The 20611-nt window shown below is 38.0% G+C and overlaps 1 protein-coding gene across 25 annotated transcripts in view; it reads right to left on the bottom strand.

Moving 5' to 3' along the window:
* Rims2 (regulating synaptic membrane exocytosis 2) overlaps positions 1–20611 on the bottom strand; it is a 465362-nt gene that overhangs the window by 90840 nt on the left and 353911 nt on the right. For 13 of the 25 annotated variants that reach the window (XM_036208697.1, XM_036208689.1, XM_036208687.1 and 10 more), the window contains one exon: positions 13440–13612. The exons of the other annotated variants lie outside the window; for them this stretch is intronic. In XM_036208697.1, the coding sequence (XP_036064590.1) occupies positions 13440–13612 (173 nt within the window). The remainder of the gene's footprint in view (positions 1–13439; positions 13613–20611) is intronic. 25 annotated transcript variants of the gene reach the window in all.

The raw sequence follows: 20611 nt of genomic DNA, 5'->3' as shown, positions 1-20611 counted from the left end.
CGGGGGTTGGGGGGGGGTGGGGAGCTTCATTCCTGTAGACAGTCAGTGCACATGTTTCCCTATCATAGTGGTACAGATCTAAACTCAGGATGATCTCCATCTCAAAACAGAAATGCTGCTGCTTGCTCTATCCCTCCCTAACTTAACAGTTTTATGTCCAATGACATATCAGATGCATATATCTATTAAAAACATATACATGTGTGCAATGTATTCTGAATGCCATGCATCAGGTGGAAAGACATTCATATGTAATATATTTATATGTATGGTTTAGAAAATGGGGTTTTAACCATGAAGTACTCTGTGAAGACAGAACAACATTATTATCTATTAAGTGAAGACTTTGAAAACATAATTGGATAAGAGGATAATTACATATAATCTTAACAAGCATATAAAAATATCTTCCTATAGTTCTCATTTATTATTAAACTGAAAAAAACTTGATTATTTTATAGCTCAAAACTCAGATATTATTTGTTCTGGCCATGTAATGTACAGAATAAAATCTTACAAAATGGACAAATTTTAATAACATTAAATATTATATGTAGGAATTATGGACTCCTAATCACCATGTAAGAGTGAACTCAAAGTAGTCTTGAGAGACACAACAAAGAAACAGATGATAGCAACAGTGGAGTGGTACAGTTGGTATAGATGGCACTTGGTAAGCATTGTTAGATGCAGCTTGGTCTACACACACACACACACACACACACACACACACACACACACACAGCATAGATGGAATTCTAGAGTGGTGAATTTTGATCTCAGTAACTAAAAGTATGGAAAATATAGAAAATAGGTCATTTTTCTATTGCATGTTAGTGTGCTATGAGTTGATTTCATTTGAAGTAATTTCCCAAACAGTACAGTGAATCATATTTTCAAATATGTCAAAAGTCAGCAAAAATGTTCACTGTTCATAAGATTTATTGAATTATATGAAGTATTTTTATGAAGTTCTTCTACTAGTGACAGTATTTGAGAAATAAATCTCATTTTACATTGCTTGGGTAAGTTTTCATGTTGTTGCATTTGTGACCTGTTATTTCAGTTTGAATTCCTTTCATAGTTTCACCCATCTGCTCACTTACGTCACCCTTATGGTTATTTTAAGTTCTAAAGATGTCTTCTGGATAAATTTTATACCACAATTCTATATTTAAACACAACAAGAACAAAATATTTTCCTTTTAAAAAATACTAGCGAAATAAAAATATATAAAATTAAGGTATATTTCAAAATTTCAAAAGTATTGCATAAAATAATTACATCTGAAGATTAGGAGACACTAATTTAAATGACTTCATTATAGGACATGTCAAAATGCACATGCATTTTACTAATGTTGACAGCACATACAGTAGTTCCCAAAGTTATCGGACCAAAGACTCACTTACACACACACACACCCACCCATACACACCTATCAATTCATAGGATTAACTTTCCCAAGAATACACTTGAACAATGCTGATTTAAAAGAATGAACTTTATGTTTCTAAGTATTAGTACCCTCTATACTTAACCTGTTGACTGATTTTAGGTAGATCTCTTTTTCATGTTCATATTTAAGATTAAGGAATATCATATACATAAAATGGAAAGATCTCCCATGCTCATGGATAGGCAGGATTAACATAGTAAAAATGGTGATCTTACCCAAAAGCAATCTACAGATTCAAATGCAATCCCCATCAAATTACCAACACAATTCTTCACAGACCTGCAAAGAATAATACTCAACTTCATATGGAAAAACAAAAGACCCAGGATAGCCAAAAGAATCCTGTACAATAAAACAACATCTGGAGGCATCACGATCCCCGACTTCAAGCTCTACTATAGAGCTACCATAATAAAAACAGCTTGGTACTGGCATAAAAACTGACAAGTGGACCAATGGAATCAAATTGAAGACCCTGACATTAACCTGCACACCTATGAACATATAATTTTTGACAAAAAAGCCAAAAACGTACAATGGAAAAAAGAAAGCATCTTCAACAAATGGTGCTGGCATAACTTGATGCCAATGTGTAGAAGGCTGCAAATACATCCATATCTGTCACCGTGCACAAAACTTAAGTCCAAGTGGATCAAAGACCTCAACGTAAATCCAGTTACTCTGAACCTGATAGAAGAGAAAGTAGGAAGTAGTCTTGAATGCATTGGCATAGGAGATCACTTTCTAAATATAACACCAGTAGCAACAGACACTGAGAGAAACAATCAATCAATGGGACTTGTTGAAATTGAGAAGCTTTTGTAGAGCAAAGGACACTGTCAACAAGACAAAGTGACAGCCTACAGAATGGGAAAAGGTCTTCACCAACAACACATCTGACAGAGGGCTGATATCCAGAATATATAAAGAACTCAAGAAATTAGACATCAAAATGCCCAACAGTCCAATTAAGAAATGGGCTATAGAACTAAACAGAGAGAGAATTCTCCAAGAGGAAGTTCAAATGGCTGAAAGACATTTAAGGAAATGCTCAATATCCCTAATTATCCAGGAAATGCAAATCAAAACGACTGTGAGATACCACCTTACACCTGTCAGAATGGCTAAGATCAAAAGCACAGAAGACAGCTTATGCTGGAGAGGATGTGGAGCAAGGGGAACTCTCCTCCACTGCTGGTGGGAATGCAAGTTTGTACAGCTACTTTGGAAATCAATATGGCGCTTCCTTAGAAAATTGGGAATCCAGTTCCCCCAAGACCCAGCTGTAGCACTCTTGGGCATATACCCAAGGAATGCTCAATCATACCACAAGGGCATTTGCTCAGCTATGTTCATATCAGCATTGTTTGTAATAGCCAGAACCTGGAAACAACCTAGATGCCCTTCAACTGAAGAATGGATAAAGAAAATATGGTACATATACACAAGAGAGTACTACTCAGCAGAGAAAAATCAACGACATCATGAGGTTTGCAGGCAAATGGATGGAACCAGAAAAAATCATTCTGAGTGAGGTAACCCAGACTCAGAAGGACAAACATGGTATGTACTCACTCATAGGAGGATACTAGATGTAAAACAAAGATGACTAGACTGCTACACAACTCCAGGGAGGCTACCTAGAAAATGGGACCCTAGGAAAGACACATGGATCACCCAATGACAGAGAAATGGATGAGATCTACATGAACAACCTGGACAACAGTGGGAGTAATGAAGGGCAAGGTTTGAGGGAAAGAGAGCTTAGGGGAGCAGGAGATCCCAGCTGGATCAAGAACAGAAAGGGAGAACAAGGAATAACAGACCATGATAAATGATGACCACATGAGAACAGGAATAGGCAGAGTGCTCGAGAGGTCCCCAGAAATCCACAATGATACATCCTCTGTAGACTGCTGGCAATGGTCGAGAGAAAGCCTGTTCTGACCTAGTCTGGTGATCAGATGGCCAAACACCCTAACGGTCGTGCTGGAACTCTCATCCAATAACTGATGGAAGTAGATGCAGAGATCCTTAGCCAGGCCCCAGGTGGAGCTCCAGGATTCCGATTGTCGAGAAAGAGGAGGGACTGTAAGAGTGTGAATTGTGGAGACCAAGATTGGAAAAGCACAGGGACAAATAGTCAAACGAATGGAAGCACATGAATATGAACCAAAGGCTGTGGAGCCCCCAGCTGGATCAGGCCCTCTGGATAAGTGAGACAAATGAATAGCTTGAACTGTTAGGGAGGCACCCAGTCTGTGGGACCGGGACCTGTTGTTAGTGCATGAGCTGGCTGTTTGGAACCTTGGACTTACACAGGGACACTTTGCTCAGCCTGGAAGGAGGGGACTGGACCTGCCTGTACTGAATCCATCATGTTTAAATGAATCCCCAGGGGAGTCTTGTCCCTGGAGGAGATGGGAATGGAGGGGAGGGGATAGGGGTAAGGTGGAGACGGGGGCGGGAGGGGGGAGGACAGGGGAACCCATGGTTGATGTGTAAAATTAAAACACACATATAATAAAAAAATAATAAAAGAAATATCATATAGAGGAACCTATGAATTTGTGTATAAAAATACAATAATCTAAGAAATACCCATTTTGGGCCTTATACTCAGGTTGCACCCAAAACTAGAGAAGCTTCTCAAATACACTGCTGAGCTATTCATTCAAAATGACATTTCATCTTACAACAGGCTCATCAATCATGGATAAGGGCAGGATAGCCCACTCCTCCGAAGGAATTTCAGGAAGTTAGAGCTTGCAGGGAGGAAAGGAGCCGCAGTCCTCAGTGGTGTAGACACTCATATGAGCTTCACTCAAGTACCTCCTGACCCTGTTGACTCATGCCTGACTCATGCCATCATTCCTTGCTCAATACAGTAGGTCACAGACAGACAGGCAGGCAGGCAGACAGACAGGCAGACAGGCAGACACACGATCAGGAGAGGTTCTTGGAGAAGAAGGATTTGGTAGGAGAAGGAAAGGATCAGAGGATAATAAGGGCAGTGGAGACTTTAACCCAAGAATGTTATAGATACATATGAAATAACGTAATAAATAAGCTAAATGAATAATCTTTTTAATGTTTAGTTAAAAGCTAATAATAAGTCATGACTTCCCTCCTGAGAAACTTTTCCTATGAAATCTACTAAAAGTCGTTTGGCTGGGAGTGGTAGAGCATGCCTTTAGAGCAGTGAGAGAAACACTGGCCTTCCAGGTCAAGACACGACCTTACTGACTGGAGAAAACTGAGGCTGTGGGTGGTTAACGCCTGTCTAGTCAGGTCTCCACTCTCATGCCTTTCTTCCTTCTGCTGAGCAGTGCATTCAACCCTGCTTCTGCTCAGTCCTTGCTCCAGCTGCAGGCTTTCACTCTACTGACTGTGCCTTCTTAGTCCTGTCCTCAGGGGCACTGACTCTTCAGACCATGATCAATCTGAATTCTCCTGACTCTTCAAAATGGATGACAGGCACTTTCAGCTTTTCCATGCACAGAAAAAAATGGTGGGCTAGTGACATTTCTTATATTTCATTTCCTACATTTCACGGTCCTAGTTTGTCTGCTGCAAATTCTTAACAATACAGAGTATACAAATGAAGGCCAATGATTACACTTATGAGGAAAGGATGAAAATGGGTCCATGAAAAGAAAGAAAATTGTCACCTGCTTTTAGAAATAAAGTCTGTACTTCTTTGCATCATGAGAAAATAAATACACATGAGGAAAAAAAGAGATGAATGAAAATTTGAGAAAACTAGCTTTTAAGTCATGTTGGAACTGAAGAAAATATGCTTGAAGTTTTAATATTTACATACAATACTTACTGAAAATATTTCTTCTTTCAACATTAAAAACTAATACATTGTGACCATCATCCTGTGAAAGTGCATGAGTCAGTACTTTTTTAATATTAGCAGGCTGTGCAATCATCCATACCATCTACTTCAGTAAATCAGCATCACAAACAAACCTGTGACAGTGGCAGTCACTCTGAGTTTTCCTTTCACCTCAAATCTCAGCGGCCACGAATTTATTTTTAAAAATACAAATCCCTTCATTGTAATGAACCCACAAATAAAAATATCACACAGATGCTGTGGGATGTTCTGTATGTCAAATGTGTTGCTCTGATTGGGTAAAATAAAGTGCTGATTGGCCAGTAGCCAGGCAGGAAGGATAGGGTAGGCAGGACAAGGAGGAGGAGATTTATGGGAAGTGGAAGGCTGGGGGAGACACTGCCAGCTGCTGCCATGACAAGGGAGATGTAAGGTAATGGTAAGCCACGAGCCACGTGGCAAAGTATAGCTTAATAGAAATGGGTTAATTTAAGATAGAAGAAGTAGATAACAAGAAGCCTGCCACGGCCATACAGTTTGTAAACAATGTAAGTTTCTGTGTGTTTACTTGGTTGGTTCTGAGCTTCTATGGGCCTGGCGGGTGAGAGAGATTTGTCCTGACTTGCAGGCCAGGCAGGAAAACTCTAACTACACACAGATACACTGAGGTAGTCATAGAAATAAACACTTGTTCTGTCTCACACACTGTACATCTGAATGATCTTCTGCACAGATAGAGTACCACATATTTTTATTTCAGCAGATTTGTCTATTCTGGACATTTAACACAAACGTGGTAAGTACCATGGCCTTTGTCTTTGGCTGTTTCACTTGGTATCAAATTTGGAAGCCTTGTCCACATTGAACATTGTGAATCAGTAATTTAAACCTTTATCAAGTTGACAATGTACCATATATGACTATCTCATATTGTTTAACTGATATTCAATGAAAAATTTTTATCAAGTTTCACAAACTGACTACTTCATAAAAATTGACTGCTTATGTTTCATGCTATCAATATAATGTTTATATTGATGTTTTTTAAGAGATAAGGATTTTCTAGTAATATGCATGAGAGAAAAATAGTTTAAGTTATGAAAGCAGAATTGGAGTTGGGAAAATAGACATGACTTAAGTGATAATTAAATAGAAAATCAGTAAGACCTGGAGCTTGGAAGGAGGCAATTCTGTGTAGTGGAGAAAAGTTACCAAAGAACAATGCCCAGCTTTCTGGTTTGTTCAAGTTTGAATATAGAGTTGTCAGACCCATAGAGACTGAAAAAAAATTAGGGCTGTGTGTTTGGTGGGCTGGGAGGTAATAAAGAATCTAATTCTACATATTGAGTTCAGTGTTTCCTGTGGTAGATAAGATGACTAAAGCTCTTGGCTGGAAATAAAAGTTTTAAAAGAAAGTTTTCTGTAGACTATTCTAAAATGGATGAGAGCATCTTCAAAAAGGCATCATGAAATTTCCAGGCAAATGGATGAAACTAGAAAATACCATCCTGAGTGAGGTAACCAAGACTCAGAAGGACAAACATGGTATGTACTCACTCATAAGTGGATATTAGATATAAAGCAAAGGATAACCAGACTACAACCCACAGCTCCAGAGAAGCTGGCTAACAAGGAGAAACCCAAGAGGGACGTATGGATCGCCCTTGGGAAGAGGAAATGGATGAGGTCTCAGTGAGTAGACTGGGGGTGAGGGGGTCAATGGAGTGTAGGGGATGGGGGATGAGAACATAAGGGAATGGGATGGTCAATCTCGAACAGGGTTGGAGTGGAAGAGCAATGAAAGAGATGCCATGATAGAGGGAGACATCATGGGGATAGGGAGAAACTAGGTGCTAGGGAAGTTCCCAGGAATCAAAAAAAATGACCCCACTGTAGACTACAAGCAATAGTAGAGAGGGTGTCTGAACTGACCTACTCCAGTATCAGATTGGTGAATATCCTAACTGTCATCATAGAGCCTTCATCTAGTTACTGATGGAAGCAGATGCAGAGATCCACAGCCAAGCACCAGGCCGAGCTCCAGGAATTTAATTGAAGAGAGAGAGAGGAGAGATTCTATGAACAAGGGGCATCAAGATCATGATAGGGAAATGTACAGAGATGATCAAACCAAACTGGAGTAGGCAAACTGTATAGGTAAGACAGTTATGTAGCTTGACCTGCTAAAGTCCCCCTTGGCAGTGGGGTCAGGATCCATCCCCAGTGCATGAGAGGGCTTTTTGGAGCCCAGTGCCTATGGTGGGACACCTTACACAGCTTTGGTGTAGGTGGAGGGGCTTGGATGTATCAGGCTCTGCTGACTCCCCATGGAAGATCTTGCCTTGGAGGAGATGAGAATGGGGGTGGGATGGTGGGGGAGGGAGCTGGGGAGTGGGGGAGGGGAGGGAATCTGTGGTTGGTACATAAATGAATAGAAAATTTCTTTATATATGGAACTCTTTAAAAACAAGTAAAGGCAATTCTAAATGGCTGATGCCATTTAGAAGAAAAGCATGCACAATCACAAAAACCCAGAGCAAAGTCTCAGAAAGAGAACAGTAGTGGAGGCAGAGTCTAATAAAACTGCCCTGATAGAATATGAAGTAGACAACTAAATTTAGTAGCCTATTTAATTCTACACAGTTTTAATGAAAGTAATGCAATGCACAACTGTATGATTATAGTGACTACTATATGTATGTACATGTGTAGTAAGAAGTATCAAGACATTATGTTATGTAGTTTTATATGCAACAGTGAGGCAAAGAGAAAACTTTCCTCTAATATATTTATATAATGTAGTTCACAAAATTGAATGGCATTTGCATTCTTTTGACATTTAACTAAAATTCTTAAAGAAAGATGATGACAATTTTTTCTAAAATGGGTAAGTGTCATGAAGAGAGAGCATCCTCAAACACTTTCATAGCCAATGCGAAGGTAATTCTACATGGCTGCTCTAAGGACTTCCACGAGCCACCTCTATTTAAGACTAGAGTGGATGGGTAGTCAGGTCAGTTATCACAGGAAAGAAACCAAAGCTTTCAGATTGTGAAAGAGGATGTAAAGTCATCTGCAGTCATAGATGACTTGTATGCAGAGTCATAGAAAACTGTACATACAAAATCAACAAACAGAAGTCAGTGCAGATCCTAGCAATGATTTATAACAGCACCAAAATCAAAATGCAAAGAGTAATATTTTTTAAAAAGTGTATGATGATTACAGTAAAAATTCAGATATAACTGCAAGAAAGTAAAGAAAAATAAATGGAACAACACCTCATGTTTGTGAACTACAAAACATAATCTGAAAAATGGCAATGATCCTCCATGCTGGGGGATGGCTCAGCCCACAGGTGCTTGCTGTGTAAGCCCAAAGGCTTGAGTTTGATCCCTAGAATGCATGGAGAGCAGGAAGGAAAAAACCAACTCTACAGTTTCCTTCTGACATGTACCAGCACACACACAGCAATAACATTTTAAATAATTAAAAATTGGTTTTTAAGTGGTAATAACTCTCAAATTGACTGAACCAGCCTCTACATCAAAATTCCAACTGCTTTCTTTTTCAGAAACTCCCAAAGTGATTTCAGGATTCATTAGAAAATACAGTACATCCAAGGAGTAAACAGACAGCATCTTCATCTTCTGGGGTATTCCTTTTCAATACAGACATTCCTGAGCCCTACTTTAAATATACAGAATCACAACTGGAGGGGTAGTGTCCAAATATTTCTACTTCTTTTTTATTGTCAAATATGAGCATAAGAGAGTGTTGGAATAAGATTCTCATATTATTTATTACAGGCAAGCTGTATTTTCCGTGAGAAAGAAAACACATGCCATTGGTGCAACTACAAACAGGAGGGAAGCCTACCGTGTCCTCTGAGAAGAGTCAGCATGGAACAGTGTTTCCAGAATGCAAACAAAAATGAACTCAATATAAGTTGAGTACTAAATAATGGTGCATTCTGAAAATATCTTCCAACTGATGGAAACACATTTCATTGTGCTCTTGGCTAACTACGGAAGCAGTTACCTCTTGAGTTCCTGATTTTAAGGTCACATCATCAGAACAACACGTGTTGGTGTTGCTGTCTACTGTGTGCATCCAAATTCTGGGAAAGAGTGAAGCACTGACAAGGTAAAAACGCCTAGGAAGATAAAGCAGGCAGCCATACAGGCCGGAGTGAGGATGAGAACATATGATTTTAGAGTCCCAGTCACCGCTATTTTTACATGAACTATTACTGCTGGTCCTCTCCCCCAGACCCTCCTCCTTTTTGTTTAAAAAAGGGTCTGGCTCTGTACCCCCAACTGGCATCCAATTGTACTCCAGACTGGTCTTAAACATGTGGCAACATTGCTGTCTTAGGTTCTCAGGAGCTGGGATTGCAGATGTGAGTCACTGTGCCTGCTATAATACTTGCCCATTAAAGTGGGGTAAGTCTATTTTCTCATTTTAACCATTATGTAAACTATGATGTAAAATTAGTATCCTATCAGCAATACCTTTGTATACATATTTAAATAACTGCTCTCCTGTCTCGATAATTCAATAGTGTAAATCTCTCTTATAAAAACAACTAATCATGAAAACTTGAATCTATACCAATGTTTTCTTCCAAAAATTCCTATTGGAAGAGTAGTCTTCATTAAAAATGAAAAGTATATTTGTGCAGCATTTATAGATACAGTACTAATAAAAACTTATGAAAATTCTCTCTCTCTTTTTTTGGTTTGTTTGTTTTTGTTTTTCAAGACAGGGCTTCTTTATGTATCCCTGGCTGTCCTGAAACTCCCTCTGTAGACCAGGCTGGCCTTGAACTCACAGAGATCCACCTGCTTCTGCCTCCTGAGTGCTGGGATTAAAGGCGTGCGCCACCACCGCCTGGCAAGTTTCTTAACTTCTAATCTTTGTCTCATGTCCCCAGAACAGGACATGGAAGAATGGATACGGTTTAGTTTGGACACAAAGCTATGAAGATGGCAGGGTCTGAAAAAGTATTCTTGTCACCATGGTTTTCAGCTTCTAACTCCTTCCTACAGTCCTGTGCCTTCCGACAGCTACATTGACGAGTTTTTTTTTTAATTTTTATTTTAACTAAGAAACCATTTTACCTCCAGTGTAGAAATGTTTCACTTCATTTCTGTCTCAGTTATCAGTTCAGTAGATGAGATGTTTTCTAAATAAATATTGGTTGAATGAATGATTTATCTTTATCTTTATCTCTCAGTATCTTATTTAGTCACAATTTCTCGCTTCTCCTATTATACAACATAACCAGAAAATGTATATAATATACTTGTACCTTCTACAGTATACCATGTGCAATCATTAAGGTGATGGGAAAATTTTACCAGATATATATTTGTGTAAATACAACACTCAATTGTGAATGCTATCATTCATTAATCAAAATATAAAAACTAACATTTACGGAACCATTTTAAATTTACTTTTGCTACCCATTTTCTTCTTAAACATTTAGCGAATTTACTTTAATATGACTCACTACAAATGAACAACACAGTCTTGCACTGAAAGATGCATCCTGCAACAAATTCTAATCATTGCAAAGATACTAGCAAGCATAACAGCATTCTTGTGTATTAAAGTCATTATGGTAAGGATTAGAACTGCTGTAAATACTCAACAGTGACAATTCTTTTTACTTGGTAAAACTTGAATTCAAAGTGAAAGATATGAAACGTCCACAGCTTACTGTAGAATAAGACAGTTTCCAACTGTATAAGAATTTAAGTTACGTTTAGTTTTTGAACAATCTATGATTGTAATATCAAGTACCAAAACACAATGTTGCTAATAATAACCATACATAGTTCCCCTCAGAATAAATCAGTTAGATTGATCCTAAGAAATGAAAGCAAATTCAAGAATTTATAGTCATAATGAATGAGGAACACTAACATTTTCTTATGAGCAATTGTAGTAGTTACCTCTAGTCATCTTAAGAAACATAAGTTGCCTACAGACATCAACCTGGCCCTTGAAATGTACAGGTCCACAGCATCCACAGTAAGTTGAGTAAAGATAATCATCTCACTAGGAATATACTCATCTCCCTTGCTCTCATAAAATAAAGTGACCTTTTTGTCCTGAAGAAAACAGTGATAGCAACATTTAAGAGTGGAGAGCTTACATCATATACGTCTGAGCTTCTGCCCTCACAGTCTCTCCAGCTGGGCGCACTGTATAAACAGCACGATCTAACACGTCTGTCCTCCAGACAGACCTGGGTAGCTGCCATTTCCTTTCAGAGAATCATGGACCAGGCAGCATGGTGCATGCCGGGATCTGAGCATTTAAGAAGCTGAGTCAGGAGGATTATGAGTTTGATACTAGCCTGGCCTAACCATAGCAAGTTGTGAGATGCTGTTTCAAACAACAAAGCCAGAAGAACCACAAATGCCAGGATATGGAGAACACTGTCCCTGTTTCTAACTGTTCTCAGGCCTCAAACTGCACTAGAATATCTCATAACATCAGTAAGTCTCAAGGGAAATAGGGACTATTATGCGTTTTCCAATTTTTTTTTAAGATTTTTTTTCTACTAAGCAATTATTTTTTGTAAATAGAATCTTATTTTAAGGGTACTGCCTTTTCCCTAAAGAGTCTCCACTCTCGGTAAGAAGATATGCCAGTTCCTCTTTCACTCATCTTTAGAGGGAAGCAAGGGGAAAAAGAACATGCTAAGAACACAAAGTAAAATCAAACTTAAATTTATTGGTAAACAAAATCAATCGGATCTAGTGGCTATAATTCAACGTACTGCAAGCCAGCCTGATGGTAATTTGCAGTGTGGTAATCGGCTGTGTTAGCAGCAGACACACACAGGCACAACACAAGAAGACAAGGGAACTCTGAACAGGAAACAATGCTTAGGAAGGAAGGGGAAGACGCACTCCACTAGGGGGAGCCCTCCACAGCCGCCGGCGGCTTTACCTGTCCTCGTCGTCCTCTTGGGAGACACTCCTGCGCAAGTGCTCTCTGCTCCACTGCTCTCTTTCTCTCCCTGGCTCGGGAGCATCTTGTGCTTTCCTTTCCTCTCCTGCTTCTGTGTGTCTCCCCTCCTCTCCTGCTTCTGTGTGTCTCCCCTCCTCTCCTGCTTCTGTGTGTCTCCCCTCCTCTCCTGCTTCTGTGTGTCTCCCCTCCTCTCCTGCTTCTGTGTGTCTCCCCTCCTCTCCTGCGTCTCTGTGTCTCTCCTCATGGTGTGTTTCTGCAAGCTCCTTCCCTCTCCCACCTTCACTTTGTATCTCCTCCTTTACCTCTTGCTCCTCCTGCACTGTCTCTCCTTGCTCAGCCCCTCCTCCCCCTCCCGCCTCTACTCCCTTCATCCTTTGAATGAAACATAAGTGGAAGGCATGCAAAGAAACACAAAAGAGAAAAAAGAAAAGTCAAGAAAAATGCAAGTGAAATGAAACAGAGAGACAATGAAAACGATCAAACTTAGGTGAAACTGAAATCACTTAAACGTTGAATGCATTTTCTCACTGCATACCACAGATACACTGGCAAGCAATACCTAATCACGATAGTTTAAAAACTGTATCTTTAGTTACAGAATAACATGGGAAGTGGGCTGGGTCTGCACTCTCCATTAGAGAGAGTTCCAATATCCACGAAGCAACAAGACAAGAGGGAGCTGGAAGAAAAGCTAATGTATACTAAATTTTCTTGAGGCAGTCAAGAATGTTTCCATGTATTTATAATACTTTCAAGAGGGTAAGAAAGTCTCCCATTAAAATAGTAATAGTTTTTTTTAATTAAGGAAATATATTCAATCAGAAAGAAGCACCCTCCAAGATAATTGTTTTTCATAATTATCAGAACGTTAGATTCACACCTTTACTAAACCAACATTTTAATTTAATAATGATCTACCCATGGCTGTTTATAAGTTACAAGCACAAAGATATTATTCCAAGCAATTTAGTACACAAAACTGTCATCAGTTCCATAAAAATTGACCAAGATAAAATAAAATAACATATACAGAATATCTTATTGCTTTTACAATATATATAACAATGTTTTAGAAGACTACGTGCTATTTATCCAAAGGAAGACGACCCTCTGAAGAGCAGGGCATTGCTGCCCCAGCGCCTTACCTGATTCTCCGGTCTCCCCTCGGCCGCTCCGACTGGACGGACATGTGGCTTGTGCTGCTGAAACGAGAGGCACTACTAGCCCTGGAAAGCGCGGACACATCACTTACGTCACTGTCCGAGGATCTAGTGGAGACAGTGTCTGCCCCTCTATGTGGGTCCCATCCCGGTCGGTACTGTTGACACAGATTGACAAATACGCACAAGCCATCAGTATTACCACAGAAAGCCACCATTAGCCTGCTCCCATTCCAGCACTGTAACTCTGCACCCGGGGTACTGCAACACCCAACGCAGTTGCATAGAAAACAAAAGTGAGCGGCAATTATCCTAAGACAAAAATAAAACTTATATGAAACCTTTGTTTTTAGCAAAGTAACTGCAGCTTTTACACCACACCCCGATGAGGGCCATTAAAAGTTTCAAACCAGCAATGGCCTTAGGGAAGAACACTTAGCTAAAATCTGGGAAATAAACATTTCGCTTAACATTAGGAAGCACAGCTCTTAAATTTCTGATAAAAATTTGAAAGAAAAAAAAATCTGGTCAAGTTTCCTCTGTGTAAATACCAATTCTAGTAGCCATCAACTTTCTCTTTAATCCATTGCACTTCACTGAAAACCTAGAGATAATACAAAATCCAATTAATGAAAAACTAAGCGTTTTAGAAAAGTCAGGAGAAAAGAGAAGTTTAATTTCTGAGCAGTTGCAGGAATTTTGATGAATCCTAGAAATATTAGAAAAAGTCATTATTTACAATAGCTCAATCTTCCTGGAATTGAAATAATTAGATGTTAAGTGGCACAGCAGGGTTCAAGGGATTCTAGGGTACTCAAATATTCTGGGAAATTGAAAACCAACATAAATATTTTATGTTAATGACCTACTCTCATAAAATACATTTAATGTTAAAACTAATGGGCATAATTGAATTTTATCACTGACAACAAAAGATCAGTTGCCAAGAGTCTTCAAGCTGAAATTTAAAAAAGAAAAAGAAAAAAAAAAAAAGGAAAGGGAGGTAGGGACCTTGGAACAAAGGAGACTCAAGCGGCTGAGCAAATTTGAGCAAATTAATCTTTAATATTCCTATTGTAAGATGATAATAATAATCATATTCTTCCTGCACGATAGTTTTGAAAATTAGAAACAATATGTATTTCGTTACATTATAGCTAGTATGATGTAAATAAGTGAAGTACTATTACTATGTTGTTACTTCTGGATTCTTCTTCTAAAAACCCACCCAGTGTGGCTATGCTGTGCCCCTATCACTGCATAAGAGAATCTCTGCTAATCGAGCTTCTTTTATGCTCATTATACACCTTATGCTGAAATATGCTTATTTTTAAGAATTATTATTAGTCTAAGTTTTTGAGAACTTTCTTAATATAGGTACAGGCAAGTTTCACAAAACTTTTGATAAAACAGGTATTTTATATAAACCACTAGCTGTAACCCGTAGACTTATCATTTCATAAAATAATCCATGAGAAATAGTAGTTCAGCATAAATATTTGATAGATACATTTTAACCAATACAACTTGAACAGCAAGTGGCCATAGCTTAAACATCTATATCCAAATGACTTGTTTTGTTTCTTCTGGACCTCACAATTTCTAGCAATATACATTTTCATTAAAAACTGACTTCAAATGTAAAATAAAGGGACTGTTTCTAAGATGCCATAAAACATTAATAATCAAATTCATTAATCTAGAAATCCATAATTAAATTAGGTGGCAACTCGCTTTTTTAGTTCACCTTACCTTTCAACTTTAACTACTAAAAAAATAAACTATCCAGAACACTGCTGCCCTGTTACCCCAGGAAATGTCTATATATAAAAAAATATGGTGTTTATTAATATGAATAAAGTTATTCACTTATTTGGTACAAATTTAGTTCATAATACTCTTTTTCAAAAAATTAATTTAAAAGTACCAATTAACTTATTATTGTTTTATTTCAATAGGTAGATTTAAGATTTTCTCTTATGTATCCACCTGTACATCTAAATAATATATTTATGAACAATTGTAATAGACTATATTTATATTATCCACTCTAAAGTACATTGACCAGAAGTTGAGACAGATATGAAAATCTTTAATTTTACCAATAAATCTTTAAATATTTCAACTACAAAAATGTTTTAATTGTTCAGTAGATATTTAACTGTACCTGGGGGACTTTATTTTTTCTCATTTCTATAATTTATTAAAAAAAGAGAGGCAACCTGCTACCATTTATTTTGAGATATTTCATAATTAGATAGAAAAGCAGTCTAGCATTATATTCTTATTTGCTTTTGCTCATGAAAACATCGTATCTGAATTCAAATGAAAAGTAAAGAGCGTTAACTGTAGCAGGAAGTAGAGACAATAACAGTCATTAGACACCAAGTGTCATGAGTGAGACTGAATCACTAGTCTGAATTCTAGCCATATAAATGACTAGGCTTCCTTTCTTGGACTAATTGCTTTTACGAGTGTCTCAGTTATCACTGTAAACAATGTGGAAAACAACAATGCCTTTTTGCTATGCTTGCTGCAATGATTAACAGAACAGCGCCTGCATCCAGCACAGTACTGGACACATAGCAAGAGTTTAAATGGCAAATGAGACTATGTTTTGAAACCTTATATTTGGAAACAAACTACTCAATGCCAGTAAAATAACTTTCTTAATTTTGTGTTTCTCTTAGCAGATAAAGCAAATGACTGTTGAAAGTTCAAGGCCAGCTTGGGCTACAAAGCAAGACTCTGTCAAAGAAAACTCAACAGGACACTCAGTGTCTCCTAGAAATAGCTGTTGTGGAAGTGCAGTGCCTAAAGCATACAGTCATGCAATGAAAAGGAATTAAACAGTATAGCTTGTATCAAGAACAGAAAATAGCTAAAAGCTGTAGTTTGATGGTATAATTATCTACTCAAGACTGTACCATTCTGTTTATTCCTAAGCAACTAAGCATGTTTACAATAGGGATATATCTGTGTCTTCAATCACAAATAGGTATGTAATAAACAGAATGAGAAACTTAAAAAGTGAGGCCAAGAAAGTCATTTAAAATTACATTATTCATTTGTATGTGTGTGCGTATTTCATAATGCCAGAAAGTAGGCTGCTGGAGAAAGAAGTCATCAACAGTCTTTCCCAGCTATGATTCCTATGTACTATGATAATAACCTACTAGACAAGACATGATCTCTGATGCAACCATGGCATGACAGTTATGACCGTCAACCTATGGTTTTCTGATTGGATTTGAGGCTCACTCTATAAGAGGGAAGGAAGGTATGCCTGGCACTATAAATCTGGAAAACAACTGGTTGGCTGTGGAGATCATGGGTCCTGTCTGGGAACCCACTATTTTTTCCTAATGAAGATGTTGTCTAAAAGCCTTCTAAGTACTCATTTCTACCTAGAGACCAGTGTTGCTCTCAATCTTGCAAAGGGCAGAAGTTAATGCAGAGACTCATAACTGGCCAATACAACACTAGGAACTTCATTCATGGGTGAGTGAACCATGAGACCCCACTGATTCGTGGGGACTCTGCAGTTACTGGCTGGTGGAGGGACAGGTGTAATTTTCTGCAGTAGACTAACTAAGATAGATAAGCTGCTCATGCAAGCCTCTCTAATTAAATTCAGTGGGTTGCACACAAGAGGAAGACATGAGAACAAGTGGGGAGGGGACTGGAGAGAAAGATTTCATTGGAAAGGGAGAGCATTGGAAGGAGAAAATGACTAAAATTCATTGTGTATTAGAGAGGGCAATGGAGGACGAAAATGGCTCCAATTTGTGTGTATATGTATGAAGCTACCAAAGAATAAAACTATGAAAAAAATAAAAAAAACGCTTTAATATATAAAGGAAGAACATAGTTTAAATATACTTAGGATAAAACATAATCATATATATAATTCAAGATCCCCATAAAATTATGGCCTGATACTATAATTTACATAGAAAATGTCTAATGTATTTTTTACTCAAAGTATGATAAGCAAAAATTGTAATTTTAACAGTGATATAAAAGCAATTCAACTGTTATTATACCCAGAAAATGAGCTATGAGTGTGAATAATAAATTGGCTTATTTAGGAAATAGTTGGTGTTGCCTTTGCAATATACATCAAATAAGGTTTTAAACAATTGTCAGGCAGGGTACAGTTGACAGATTAACAAGGAATGCTCATTATTCTATTTGGTGGAGCAAAAACAGAAGCTACATAATCTAAGCTGAAAACTACCCTGCTTGGTGATCACTAAAATCTTGGGCAGGGCTTTCCCAACAATATTGTGATATTTCATATGTCAATTTCAAGCAGATCATGAACTATGGAAATTTACAGGAAATTATCATTCTTCAGAATGTTCTAGACTCTCAGGAGTTCCTAAGTGGCCTGGAAAAGTTAATGTTCTTCCCATTTATCTAAAATTAGTGGAAAGTAACAGTGTATTTGCAAAGCTCTACTGGAGAGCCAGAAATCATTAAAATTTTAAGATATAGTTGATAAAAATTGAATTTTTAAAATAAAAGTTCCATATTCTTAAGTATCTCCATTTGAAGGTTTTGGGCAATTTCCCAAACTGTGATCCCCACCCCCACATAGCACTGCATCAACTTTGGCTATGCCAATCTTTGTACATGGACATCTCAGATAAAGAATTATGAGTTTCCTCAAGCACTGGTTAGCTCCAACTGAACAAATCTTACTAAACACTGTATCTTGTTACAAAATGCTAGCCTAAAAAATTACTACAAATGCTAGACAGAAAACAATATCATCATCATAAAGAACAAAGTAAGTTTATGTATCAATCTCTCCAGTATTCTCCACTTTAATTATTAAGAAATATTGGTTACTCATTTAAGAGACACCAATATTACCTTAATATTTAGCCCCTTGGGGGTAATGAATAGGTATTTGGTCTTTGTATTGGTGAGTACTTAATGGCCATTACTGCTGGATGCCCATTCCACATGCTTCCTCCTCCTCAGTTCTTTACTAAGCAATCCAGCCATTAGACAGCAGCAAAGCAAAACTTTATTTTCTAGGCTCCCTCACAGCTGGGTTAGAATTAGACTAGAGTAACCACTAACACATGAACAGGGATCAAGGGATAATCTTCTGTTTACAATGGGCCAACGCTGGCCGGTGGAATTGCCCTCCTCTCTGGCTGAAATTTACTATTTACCCACTGGTGTAGCAGCAATTCTGTGAATGAAAGGCTTTTTCCAAGAAAGGAGCAGAAAGACTACTTCAATAAGTAGTAATTCCAGTCCTGGACTGCTGTTTGTACTCTGTGTTGAATGGAAAAGATAATCTTTTACTGATTTTGTAATTTTGTCAGATTTTTGTTGTTGCTGGATGCAAACCTGACCAATTGAGCTGGCTAGGTTTTTGTCAACTTCACACAAGTTCGAATCATTTTAGAAGAGGGAACCTCAATTAAGAAAATGCCCCCACCAAATTGGCACATGGCTATACCTGTGGTTCATTCTCATTCTCTCTCTCTCTCTCTCTCTCTCTCTCTCTCGACAGGGTTTCTCTGTGTAGCTTTGCGCCTTTCCTGGAACTCACTTGGTAGCCCAGGCTAGCCTCAAACTCACAGAGATCCATCTGGCTCTGCCTCCCGAGTGCTGGGATTAAAGGCTTGTGCCACCACCGCCTGCCCACCTCCTTCTCCTCTTCTTTTTAAAGATTTATTTATTTATTATGTATACAGTATTGTGTTTGCATGTATGCCTGCAGGCCAGAAGAGGGCACCAGATCTCATTACAGATGGTTTTGAGTCACCATGTGGGTGCTGGGAATTGAACTCAGGACCTCTGGAAGAGCAGCCAGTGCTCTTAACCTCTGAGCCATCTGCCCAGCCCACAGTTCATTTTCTTGATTGATGACTGATAAAGGAGGGCACAGCTCACTGTAGGTGATGCAAGCTCTTGGCTGGTGTTCCTGGGTGCTATAGAAAGCAGGCTGAGCAAGCCACAAGAGCAAGTCAGTGAGCAGCAGTCTTCTATGGCCTCTGCATCAGTTCTTGCCTCCAGGTTCTTGCCCGGACTTTCCTCAGTGATAGAGTGTTACGTGAAAGTTGTAGATGAGACAAATCCTTTCCTCCCCAAATTACACTTGGTCATGGTGTTTCTCATAGCAATAAAAACCTTGACCATGACACCAATATACAACTCTTTCTAGTGTATATCCGAAAAAATATATTTTCTAACCTCATGCTAGAGACATATTCTATAAACAACAATATTAATGAATATTAAAATGCAGTCATATAAGAGGCAATATATTATGATGACCATGGGTTAAGAGAGCTGAAAGACATGGATATGTACTGAACTATTCTTCCACTACAGTAGCCATGTAATCTTAAGCAACTCTGTTGATTTTGTTGAGTCTAGAATAAAACAACAGATATACTAACTTCCTCTCAGGTCAATGTGAGCTAAAATTAAAAAAGACTTGACTCAGTAGATATTTATCATGACAGTCATAAGCCACAGTCTTTGATGACACCAAAGTTCATTTTCAGGATACCGAGTTTTGCCCACCATTCAGCTCTACCCTCAAATATCTTGACCTAAAAACCTTGAAACTAGCTAGTGATCTCCTTTATAAATTATTTTCTAATCCTATGTCCTGCAAATAAAAGAAACCAATAATTCCAATTTGTTAATTCACCTTCAGTCATTATATAAATTGTTAATCTATAATTATGCTTATATTATACTCTAAGGAAAGTTTCAAATCAAGAGAAACAACAACCTTTAATTATAACTAATTAAAGCTTGAATAATTCTTATGGTTTACAAATGACTTTACATAATTTATTTATCATTTCACTTTCCCAATATATAATCATTGTTATTTTTTAAAATTCTACTTATGGATAGAAAATATACTTAGAATACTAGCAATCGGACATTTACTGATTTAGGTTTATTTTCTTCCCTTTATTATGCTGTGAAATTGCAAATGCATGTCATCTGAACTTTCCGCCTCACTCTGGAACTGTGGAGTCTGCTCTTCTCAGACACTGAAGAACCCGTAGCCATGTTAGTAGAAATGACCCATTTCGATTATGAGACAGCATCTCATTTGTTCCTTTTGAGACCAGACCCTTACTAGCAAACAATTTCATGCACACTGAAGC

This window comes from Onychomys torridus, chromosome 16, assembly GCF_903995425.1.
Source record: "Onychomys torridus chromosome 16, mOncTor1.1, whole genome shotgun sequence".
Classification (NCBI taxonomy): domain Eukaryota; kingdom Metazoa; phylum Chordata; class Mammalia; order Rodentia; family Cricetidae; genus Onychomys; species Onychomys torridus.
The sequence above is the reverse complement of the archived record's forward strand: the minus strand, read 5'-3'. Positions and strand labels throughout refer to the sequence as shown.